General features: G+C 40.5%; 1 protein-coding gene across 1 annotated transcript; it reads right to left on the bottom strand.

Moving 5' to 3' along the window:
• Nucleotides 1-2902: 2902 nt before the first annotated feature.
• Nucleotides 2903-9216, bottom strand: LOC307032949 (uncharacterized protein; the record flags this gene model as incomplete). The annotated part of the gene is made up of 8 exons (XM_079671222.1): nucleotides 8869-9216; nucleotides 8449-8635; nucleotides 8095-8355; nucleotides 7771-7942; nucleotides 7408-7553; nucleotides 7049-7167; nucleotides 3429-3583; nucleotides 2903-3311 (listed from the first exon to the last, which is right to left on the bottom strand). Exons 2-8 carry the CDS (start codon nucleotides 8606-8608, stop codon nucleotides 2903-2905), a joined length of 1422 nt encoding a protein of 473 aa, XP_079527348.1. The 5' UTR covers nucleotides 8609-8635; nucleotides 8869-9216.
• Between the last annotated feature and the right edge of the window lie 3439 nt (nucleotides 9217-12655).

Here is a 12655-nt window from a genome sequence, read left to right as displayed (position 1 = left end):
CTTATAACTCAACTTCGATTCCTATGAACCTAAGAATTGTTATTCAGATTCGTCACCTGGATGCCGTCTGAAAACGGTCACTGGACGTCCCCCAACGAGTCTTCAGCCGTCTCCTTTCTGAAAAATGTACGGGGCCTTTCACCTTCGTCTTACATACCTTGTTGATTCACTTTTATGTTATATAACTTTCCTACCTATCTAAAATATTTATTTGTATATTCCACCGCAACAACTATGACACCGGAATATGTCTCTGACAACTCTAAAATGTAGTTTAGCCAATTACAGACCTTCGATAGAAACAGGCTTGTCTGCTCACCTTTAAATTGTAGGATCCTCGTTTTAGTTGTCAGAGATTATTCTAGGCCTCTTCTCCGGACCATTCGTCCGCTGGCTGCTGATTTTCCTCTCAAAAACCCTACTCATGACGTCACCACTTCATGACGTCATCACGTCGGGGAAACACCATTTGTTGGGGCAGAATCTCTGCTCCGCGCCGTTCCTATATGAGCGGGTTCTCAAAAGAAGGAAAAATTCAAAGCAGCCAGGATAAGGGTTAAACAATAATCTGCTTTAATGGTGAAAACATACAAATACTTCACCTAATCACGAAGCACTCTGCAGAGTAGTCCGGGCTCAGGTTCTAACCCCGTGTGAGACACGTCTCAGGAACGGCAAGTCAAAAACAAGAGCGCCGATCTTCAAAATGATCACAACCTTTATACACAGATTTCACTTCTGAGCGAGCTAGACAGTGAGTTGGCAGTGTTCCATTGGTTGGTTTCCCTTCTGGGCGGGATCCCAGGTAGTAAGTCAGTTTGTTGATTCCATAGTTTGCTTCTGTGCGCGTGTGTGTGTGTGTGCGTTTCTGTCCCTCTGCCTTTAGGCAGATCCCCCAATCAATGATTTGGAGTCATGACAGAGGACTCTTTGACAGGACACATACTCATTCCCCCTAAACATCTTCAGCACACAAACATTGTATCATGTATCTTTAACAGAAGTTAATTGTTCTTATCGCTTAATGGCTTCCCTGAACTTCCCTTCACCCCAAAGTCAGCTTACTAGGAATGAATACATTTGATTGATAAGCTCAAAAGGACCTTTATCTCATTTACTGCTGGGTGACCCAAGTCTCAAGGCCTGCAGGATGTGTAGGAGATAAACATTAATTCTACAAGACTTTAACTAGATTATCTGAAAATGTATCTGGGACTTCCCCTGTTAATTGCAAGGACTATTGATAATTAACAGAGAGACCCTAGGGGCCTCTTCTTGGTATCTGCTAGGCAGAAGTCACTCAATGCAGAAATCAAAAGTTTAACACACATTCTATATAAGGTGACATTAAAATGAATATACCAGATTGAACTTTCCTGCCATAACACGTTACTTTAATACTTCAAATAATTCAAATAATACTTCAGTACCGACGTACTTGTGAAGCTTTTCCAGAAGGCGGTTAGATCACCGGAAGACAGAGTCGGTCTCCGTGTGCACAGACAGGGCTGCTGTTAACGTCGGTCTGTACAACGGAATTGTGCCAAAACTACGCCAACCGGCTGCGGAGGGAGACACCCCCCCCTTCACTGGAGAACTGCTCTAAAACAGCTGATCACAACGTTCACGCTCTGTGGTCACGAAGTACTCAACTAGCCCCCCCCCCCCCTCGACTTTCCTGAAGTACTCTCCCGTTGATAGAAATCAACACGTAATGAATTAAGACCCCACGGTTTAATGATTTATGTGTGTCTTTCATTTTGACACACAGACAAATGTTATAATAAACATACATACTGTATGTTAAATGGATATATCCGCCTTCTTTCATTTATCTTTCCATTCCCACAACAATATACATAAAGAAATGGCATATTTTGGACATAGTTCGAATGGTGATTAATCATGATTAATTAATTTTTAAGCTGTGATAAATCTGATTAAAATGTTTAATGGTTTGACAGCCCTAATATATATATTTTCATATATCTATGAACCGTATATATATATGTACACATATATGTGTATACATATATTTATATATATATATATATTATATTATTTGTTATTTATATGTTTATATATATGATATATTTTTTATTTTATTTATATTATATATATATTATTATATTACTATACTTTAGCTTGCTAATTTCGCCCAGGGATCGATACAGTTTTGTGTTAACCTATTATAATGATATATCTTTGTATTACAATAGTTTTTTATTAATCTTAATCTGCAAACTATAGCTGTCCGAAAAATGAAGAAAATAATATTTCCCTCTGGAGGTGTATTGTAGTAGAAATAAAACAGGAAATGGTACTTCTCAAGTATGCACAAGTGCCATTGTACAATAGTAAAGTAATTAATCAAATCTAGGGCTACTACATTTTAATTGAGATTTGTTTTACATCATTGAAAGAACTTCACTTAGCTATGTGAGTATAATGTTATAACAACTACACAAAGTACTGTCAACAATGTTTAAATACAGTATGCTGTTATGGTCCTTGCATTTCTAGTCTGAAGATAAATTGTGAGGACAGACAAGGATCATTTGTCAGACAAAACTATTTATTTGAAAATAAATAACAGCATATTAAAAATAATAACACTTTTTTACAAATGCAAATGGTAGTACAATAACTTTTTTGCTTTTTATAATTTTCTGGAATGAAAAGATAACACATTTTTCAATTGATTTGGCGGTGTAATACTATTGTGTTCCAGTAATCACACCATCATGTCCTGCCAAGTCACACAGCCCTCAGGAGAGTTGAAGAAGGTGCAGAAAGCCTCCCTCACATCACAGGCCTCTGTTGATGCCCTGTTTCCTCCCATGTTTCTCACCGGTGCCATGTTTCTCCCCTGCTGCTCTTCCTCATCTAGCAACCTCTGGTTTCAACTAGGGGCAAGCAGGAAGTTGTGAAGGATGCATCCAGCCACCACAAGCGTGTCCACGTTTTTCGGGTGCAGGTTGATACGGCGATGGAAGATTCTCCACCTGGAGGCCAGAATGCCGAAAGCATTTTCAACCACCATCCTTGCTCTTGACAGTTTGTAGTTGAAAATCCTCTTTTGATGAGTGAGGTTCTTTCCGGGGTATGGTCTCATGAGGTATGGCTTGAGTGGGAAAGCTGCGTCACCCACAATGACGAATGGCATCTCACCCAGGTGAGCAGCATCAGGTAGAGAGGTACTGGTTGGAACATGAAGAGTTTTGGTCTCCATTCCTTTCCCCAAATCCGATCTAGCATACGTCCCACCATCACTTGTAATTCCGAAGTCCCCCACTTGAATGACTCGGAACCTGTAGTCACAAGTGCCATAAGCACTATGGAAAATGTGTTCTTGTAGTTGAAGTACTGACTCCCAGACAGTGGTGGTGCTTGGATGACAATATGTTTTTCATCTATTGCTCCCAGGCAATTTGGGAAATTCAATTTTTCCCAGAAGCATTGTGCGACCTCCCTCCATGTGTCTTCTGTTGGCCTGGGTAGGAACCGAGAGTTTGTCACAGTAGTGCATCCTAGCCGATAGCTGAATGCTAGGCTGATCAGTGAGTCCCCGGAAGCCAAGTATCTGTGAAGGGGAAAACAAGCAAAGAAAAATGTGTGAAATCATTTTATTCATCTGAATCTATTCTTTATTTCAGTCGACGTTTGCAAGGCGAGATGGAAGACCCTCAGGGATGCCTTTGTGAAAAACAAAAACAAATGTCTCCCAAGTGGATCTGCAGGTGGCACGCGGGAATAATAATAATAACTAGAGAATGCAATTCCTGAAGAAATTGCTAGTGGGAATGCTTTATGCTGAAAAGTTGATGCTAAACTGCTATGCTGAAATGTAATGTGTAAGAAGAAAGTGAAGAATTTAGATTGAAATGATACATGAACACTGGGGGCTTGAATGTGTGATGAGAAAATAAAAGAAAGTAAAAAGGCTTGGAAAAGCAGCAGAATATTTGAAATGCAAACCTTTGAACTAACTTGATGGCGAATGATCTGTCGCCATACCAACGGCATTTGATGACATCCCATAATACGCTTAGATGTGTTGATGGCTGCATTGTTAACAAACCTTTGAAGTTTTGGGCCATTTGGAGCATTTTCACTGAAGTTATGAGAAAACCATGTTTCATGGCGAGTATTGTGTTGCCATGGCAACGGCATGTCCCATAGATGTCTTCACGGCTGGACTGTTAGCACACATGTGAAGTTTTAGCACTTTTTGACAATTTTCATAGTAGTTAAAGGGACATTGTGTTTCATTGCGAGGGATGGAAACGGCATATGGTGAGATCTCAGATTTGGCGTAGAGCTGTTGAGGCATGGACCGGTGATATACAAGTGAAGATTGGGGGACGATTGGATCGTATCCATTGAACTTATAGCGACATCATGTTTTATGGCGAGGGATGTGTTTCCATGGAAACGGCATATGGTGAGATCTCAGATTTGGCGTAGAGCTGTTGAGGCATGGACCGGTGATATACAAGTGAAGATTGGGGGACGATTGGACCGTGTCGATTGGACTGACAGCGACATCCTGTTTCATGGCGAGTTGTCTGTCACCATGGCAACGGCATTTGATTACACCCCATACTACGCTTAGATGCGTTGATGGCTGCATCGTTACCAAACCTGTAAAGTTCTAGGCTGTTTGGAGTATTTTGACTGAAGTTATGAGAAAACCGTGTTTCAAGGCGAGCATTGTGTTGCCATGGCAACGGCATTTGAAGAAATCTCAAAACTGTCCCGTAGATGTCTTCACGGCTGGACTGTTAGCACACTGCTATCTGAAGTCTGCTGCTCTGAGCATGTCAGTTGGAGTGATGACATCATTGTGTGCCCTTACACAGGTGTTTATAGTTGAGCTAACAAGCTCTGTAGAGATCAAAGGCTTCATTGTTCTGAATGAGAGATAAACCTCTTACATGTGAACGTTTTGTGGAAGAACCGTAACAGATATCTGTGAAATTTCAAAACGTGAAGCATGTCAAGGAAGTTGAGTATCTGAAGTGTAATTTTTGTGTAGTTTCGGGTTAATAATGTTGCCTTTTTGGCAGTCTAACTAAAGGTGTGCGGCTGCTGCCGTGAGGAAATATCTGCCTGAAATTACAATGGGGTTTAATGGAGGAATGTTGAACGTTTTTGTCACTTCATGCCCTCAAAAAGCCTTTTGTTTAATTATTTTTGCTTAATTATTTATCATTTTTCAAGCTACGAAATGTTTTCCTACGTTTGTCATGATAAATTATGTCTCGGGAATGTAGGGTTTTGGAATTATGGCAGTTTAAAAAAAATATATGAATGCAAATTTCAAGCTGTCCTCCACTCTAGCTGTGACATCACAAACTCTAGTTAAAGAGCTTACGAAATGAAGTACAACACTGTTCTTATTAGGATAATGTATACTATTATTAATGGGAAATCATTTGTCATTAATGACAATATGCCCGCTGTATTTATAAATCGTGATTTATTACAACTTTCCATGCTCGCTTCCGATGTTACACGACCGCTCCGGACCAAACAGCTTTCACCGGTTAGTGACGTCACGCACGTCAGGAGTAGAACACTTTTTGAATAATACACTAACTATATGGCTGATGTCGGACTCTGGCTCGGACATTTCGACAGCATCGAGTGACAGTGAGTCGTCAATAGACTCGGTGCACTTTCAAGAAGAGGAGGATTTTATTGAAGAGGATGCCGGTGTGGTGGAATCAGATCATGCGGGCGAGTCTAACGTGGTGGAACCATACCAGTTTGAGCCACAGTATTCAAGTAGCGGTAGAGATACAGACGGGAGCGAAAATGGGGACGATGATCCTGGATTTGGCGGAGATCCGGTGCGGCAACAGAACACAGACTGGTATACATTTGACTTTAATTCATAGAGATTCTCAATAAATAGTAAATAAATAATAATAAATAGCAGGCACACTTGGCTCAGGCAACAGAACACAGACTGGTATACATTTGATTATAATTCATAGAGATGTTCATATATAGTAAATAAATAATAATACATAGCAGGCACACTTGGCTCAGGCAACAGAACACAGACTGGTATACATTTGATTATAATTCATAGAGATGTTCATATATAGTAAATAAATAATAATACATAGCAGGCACACTTGGCTCAGGCAACAGAACACAGACTGGTATACATGTGATTATAATTCATAGAGATGTTCATATATAGTAAATAAATAATAATACATAGCAGCTATATAAGTACAGTCCATTTACCATTTACTGGTATACATTTGATTATAATTCATAGACACTTGGCTCAGGTAACTGCAACACACTCTGCTAGGTTTGGAACTCACCACAGAAGTAGGTCTCCTCCTAAAAATGCAATTATTTCTCAACTATCTTTTGTACATTTAGGTGTACATGTGAAAAATGTACAATCATGGAAACAATTGAAGAGTGCCAATGCTGCCAAGAAAAGGATGTCATGGTGGCCAAAATGGAGGAATTCAATGAATATGAGGGAGATGGTGCAAACATAACCTGCGTAAGATCACCCAGGATTCCAATCAAATTGTCTGGATGTTTGGGTGTTGCAGACAGCCTACCATCATTATTCAAAGAGGGACAGACAACAAGCAGGTGATCAGCCACGTAATGAGTAAGTTACTTGTGTTCACAAATTTGTAGAGCTCAGAAATTTGATGTATTTTTGGGAAGTCATTTTTTTGTGGTTATTATTTTTGGGTCACTCTGGCAAAGTTACAGAATAAATAGATAAATAAGCAAATAAGGTTGAAGTGATTACCATTGACATTTATGATCTTGTATTTTACAGAATGTATCGCTATGTGGCATACCGCCAGCTAGTGAGATTTTGCTGGGGAATACTTGGTAAGAACCACAGAATCCCACTGCCATCATGTGCCATTAAAAAGATCCAGGCGACGTTTCCATCTGACATCTACACGTCGTTCAAGTATCCAGCACTTGATTAGAGTCAATAACAAAACTGATTGTCAGTTCAGTGATTAAATATGCTTCTAAACAGCGCAACAACCTCTCTCTTGTCTGGTTTTTCCCATCGACTGCTGAGTGGATCTGGGCCATCGAAAGGTTCCTCGTCGACATTGTTTTCGCACAAGCCTAGAGTCTCGGTCAAGAGTTCGGTAACATACTCTGCAAAAAAGATGTTTTATAATCAAGAATTATACTATATTTTCTAGTCCCCCAATTATGCATAGCATGCCCTGAGGCACTTTGCATAATTAATCATTGTAGTTGAAACTGTACACTCCATTCTCACATAGCTCAATTTTCAATATTTACACAATAATATTGTCCAAGATTGAATGTTTTTCATTAATTTGGTAAAACGGTATAATTAATGTTATTATTCTCTCACTTTCACTTTCTTACCATATGTAGCTGCTGTATTCACACGTCTAACTACATGACCTTTCTTTGCTTTGGGGAATTTCACAGTGTATTGCAGTTGTCCTGTCCTGGTTTTGGCATGCTTCCTGCCAGAGTTCTCATTGTAGTGCATTGCTGCTAGGATCAACCTACAAAATAAATACATTTATTGTATAGAGAGAGAAAGAGAGAGAGAGATTTCATAGGGATTTTAGCGTTTGCAGGCCATTTACATGCACACAAACCCATAGATCTCACTACAGGAGAGGGGAAACCCCCAAAAAAGAAGAACTTGGCAAATAGATAAATCAGCAAATAAAGTTGAAGTCGCAAGCATTTTCTGATGAGATTCATATTATACTTTACCTGCAATATATGCCAGTGTACGAGTATGCATACATCTTTGGGGCAAACTGGTTAACTATACTGTGGTATACTTCCACCCCGTAGGTTTGCTGTGAAGGGGACATCTTCTTGACATCTCTGACAAAAGCTTTCTGGCTGACAACTTTATTCAGCTTTAGTGCTGGCACTGAATCTGAAAATACACAATCCAAAAAGGATATAGGATATACGATAATAGAAAAAATATTAGTTCTTCACTGCATATCATTTTTCTTTACTGAAGACACAAAAACATTCCAACACAACATTTGATGAGTGGTCCATTGTCGTAGAAAATATTATTACCTGCTTTGAGCCATTTTTTCTTGCGATTCTGAGCTGCAGGCAGCCGACCATGGGCACATTTCTCGAACACTCTGCCATGTTTGGTGTGAATGTTTATAACGTGGTTGTTGAGGGACAGCCATTTTTCAGCAATAATTTCTCCATTTCCATCCGGAGTTGATACGGCACACCAATACAAATGGTTCAGAATGGATTGTATCCATTCCCATATATCTGTACATTGCTTGTCCTTTGCAAGCTTTACCAGTTTTTTTTTTAGGTCTATAAAATAGAAAGTTCAGTATTTATTTTTATTTTTTTAATTGGAGTGAATTGGAGAATTATAATTCTACTATAGTTAAAAAATTAACCTACTTTTTGCAAGGTGCCAAACGTCGAACCGATGGTCCACATGTTCTTGGTTTTCCTTCAGCCATTTGTTGATCTGTGTGTGTCTGTCTGTCACAATTGTCTTCATGACAAGGTTTTCACTCTCCAAGAACTGGACACATCGCACAAGCCCCTCTTTTTCCATGTGGACACTTGAAGGGACTTCATTACTCTGGAAATACATTCAGAACACACATAATATTTTATAAAGATGGAGCATTTGATTTTCAGCGGTCATATTTGTGAACATGGTTAATGCTTTGAGCTTGAAATGCATCGGCCAAAAAAAAACACTCCTGAAATTATATTTTCTTGGGTTCGATAGAAAATATTCTCAGCTGTGTTTGGCTATAAAGTATATGGAGGAGGCTATTCATAACATAGGATACATTCACTAATACTGACCTGCACTAATTGAACATCCAACACCTTGTTTATTGTGAGGTCTTGTATGGTATAGGATCCATACTTGGCACAGTGACCAGGGCTATCACAGCATCCATCCCCTCCTAACACCAGTTCTTTGTGTTTGTTCGTCTCCTTCAGTTTCTGCACAATGTTGTTCCGATTCTTGGTCCAGACTGTCTTGATTGCAGGTTGAAGGAATTTCTTCTGATGATTCAGAAATGTCCTTGTTGTGATGGTGTAGCAGTTGATGGATTTCAGTACCCTCAGCACTTTTGTTGGTGATGTACCCGCAAAAAGAATTCCTGCTGACAACAGCAGATTTCCAGCAGGAGTTTTATCAATTAAAGGTTGATTCTGCCATGACGTGTGAGAAAAATATATTCATTCAATTTTCTATCGTACTATAGAACCTGTATGAGTATCTCATGAATAGGACCACCTGTCAATCATGGCCACAAATATCATTCTCGAATACATATTTCGCATGGTCATCATTTCAAAATATTACCTTTGAAAACCACAATGTTTGCAGTTTTGATCGATTTCCACAAATGTGTCCATTGTTCTCCGAAGGCGACCTGGCGAGTTCTCTTTACACATCGGACAATGGGTGAATAGTGACATCAGGGAAGACATGAACACAAGCAGAAGCTTACTCCTAAGAGGATCATTGTCGTCCTGGTTGTCACTGTCCCTGTGAAATGGACAAAGAGTAAAATGATCAAGTCTGCAATAAATGGCTGGATCCGACCCTGCATAATGATAATGTAGCAACATTTAAAAAACATGACAAGACAATACTCATCAGTTGACGAATCAGATTCCACGTCTGATGGGCTATAAAGATGATCATTTTGATTATCTTCTTCATGTTGGCTATTGTCCGCCTCAAGCTCTTTTTCCTCATCAATTATGTCCCTTTCAGGGAGGTTTAGCTGCAGGTTGCACTGAATCCCAGCATCCACAGTACTTGTGTCATCATGTGTTTGTGTCCCAACAGTACACCCAGTTGGTTTGACTTCAGTTCCTGAAAATATTATATATAATATTATATAATGATATATATACGCATGTTACATATGTGTATTTGTATCTTACATATCAATATTTAAATATTATGATACTGACCTTTGGAACAACCAACATGGATTCGAACTTGCTGTCCAGCTGACCTGAAACGTGGTCGTGCCTGCATGGACTTGTGGTGTATTCGTGGAGGGGGGTCCGTTTGCACATCAATTTCATTCTGAAATGTAGAAAATACAGCACAACTTTACAAACACATTTTTGAAACTAGCTTGAAATTGTATTGAAAGTGTTGCAGGCTTGGCCTGTCACTTCAAGAGTAGCAGCCGCAAGGGGTTGTGGGTTTTGGAGTCTGTGTGTGTGTAAAATGTGATGGCCAAGGCGGGGTGCGAAGGTATGAAGAGAGATACGAAAGCATGGGCGGACTGGGACACAAATTCAGCCCGGGACGTTCAGACGCACCGGCCCACGCGTGCGGACCACCCTTGTAGCCTACAGATAAATTATACATCCATACTGTTATGGCTAGATTCCCCAGAGTCAAGCCATAACTGCAGCTGTCTCACTTTCCTCAGGGTCAACTGCATAAGAAGAACATCAGCAATCAATTAAATTACCAATATTATATCAATATCAAAATTCGGAAAGAAACTGCTTGTCTAATTCAGGCCTATAAAATAAATGCAATAGTGAATTGGCCACAAATCTCTGTCCTTATTATTTAATATTATTGAATATCATTATTTAAAATGATAATATTATATAATTGAACTTGGAATATCATGAGCATATGACTATCCTAATGCATCTAACTTTATGCACAATATAATAGTCTGGCCAGCCCTGCAGCACGTTCTAGGTTCTGATTGGCTCTCTAGGTTGGCATTCTAGCTTCTAACTGGCTGTCCAGGTTGTCAATCACAGTGGGTGTCCGACTGTATCCATGCATGTTCGACTGTCTGCAGGTGAAAACGTATCACTACTACCTGTCCCAAGTGAACCTGCTGCTACACAATCTGCAGGAGAGACATTGGTCCCGAGTACCACAACACAGTCTGCAGCACGTGAGTCCAGTTTATTATTGCACATTACAATAGCACTTCTCTTACTAATAATGTACATGTTAATGTAAAACACACACACACACACACACACACACACACACACACACACACACACACACACACACACACACACACACACACACACACACACACACACACACACACACACACACACACACACACACACACACACACACACACAGTGGGTGTCCGACTGTATCCATGCATGTTTGACTGTCTGCAGGTGAAAACATATCACTACCTGTCCCAAGTGAACCTGCTGCTACACAATCTGCAGGAGAGACATTGGTTCCGAGTACCACAACACAGTCTGCAGCACGTGAGTCCAGTTTATTATTGCACATTACAATGCACTTCTCTTACTAATAATGTACATGTTAATGTAAACACACACACACACACACACACACACACACACACACACACACACACACACACACACACACACACACACACACACACACACACACACACACACACACACACACACACACACACACACACACCCACACACACACACACACACACACACACACACACAGTGGGTGTCCGACTGTATCCATGCATGTTTGACTGTCTGCAGGTGAAAACATATCACTACCTGTCCCAAGTGAACCTGCTGCTACACAATCTGCAGGAGAGACATTGGTCCCGAGTACCACAACACAGTCTGCAGCACGTGAGTCCAGTTTATTATTGCACATTACAATAGCACTTCTCTTACTAATAATGTACATGTTAATGTAAACACACACACACACACACACACACACACACACACACACACACACACACACACACACACACACACACACACACACACACACACACACACACACACACACACACACACACACACACAGTGGGTGTCCGACTGTATCCATGCATGTTTGACTGTCTGCAGGTGAAAACATATCACTACCTGTCCCAAGTGAACCTGCTGCTACACAATCTGCAGGAGAGACATTGGTTCCGAGTACCACAACACAGTCTGCAGCACGTGAGTCCAGTTTATTATTGCACATTACAATAGCACTTCTCTTACTAATAATGTACATGTTAATGTAAAACACACACACACACACACACACACACACACACACACACACACACACACACACACACACACACACACACACACACACACACACACACACACACACACACAGTGGGTGTCCGACTGTATCCATGCATGTTTGACTGTCTGCAGGTGAAAACATATCACTACCTGTCCCAAGTGAACATGCTGCTACACAATCTGCAGGAGAGACATTGGTCCAGAGTACCACAACACAGTCTGCAGCACGTGAGTCCAGTTTATTATTGCACATTACAATAGCACTTCTCTTACTAATAATGTACATGCTAATGTAAAAGACACACACACACACACACACACACACACACACACACACACACACACACACACACACACACACACACACACACACACACACACACACACACACACACACACACACACACACACACACACACAGTGGGTGTCCGACTGTATCCATGCATGTTTGACTGTCTACGGGTGAAAACATATCACTACCTGTCCCAAGTGAACCTGCTGCTACACAATCTGCAGGGGAAACATTGATCCCGAGTACCACAACACAGTCTGCAGCACGTGACGCCACAAAGGCAGCAGCTGTTTCCCTGCCGAC

This window comes from Notothenia rossii (assembly GCF_949606895.1).
Source record: "Notothenia rossii genome assembly, chromosome: 3".
Lineage (NCBI taxonomy): Eukaryota > Metazoa > Chordata > Actinopteri > Perciformes > Nototheniidae > Notothenia > Notothenia rossii.
The sequence above is the reverse complement of the archived record's forward strand: the minus strand, read 5'-3'. Positions and strand labels throughout refer to the sequence as shown.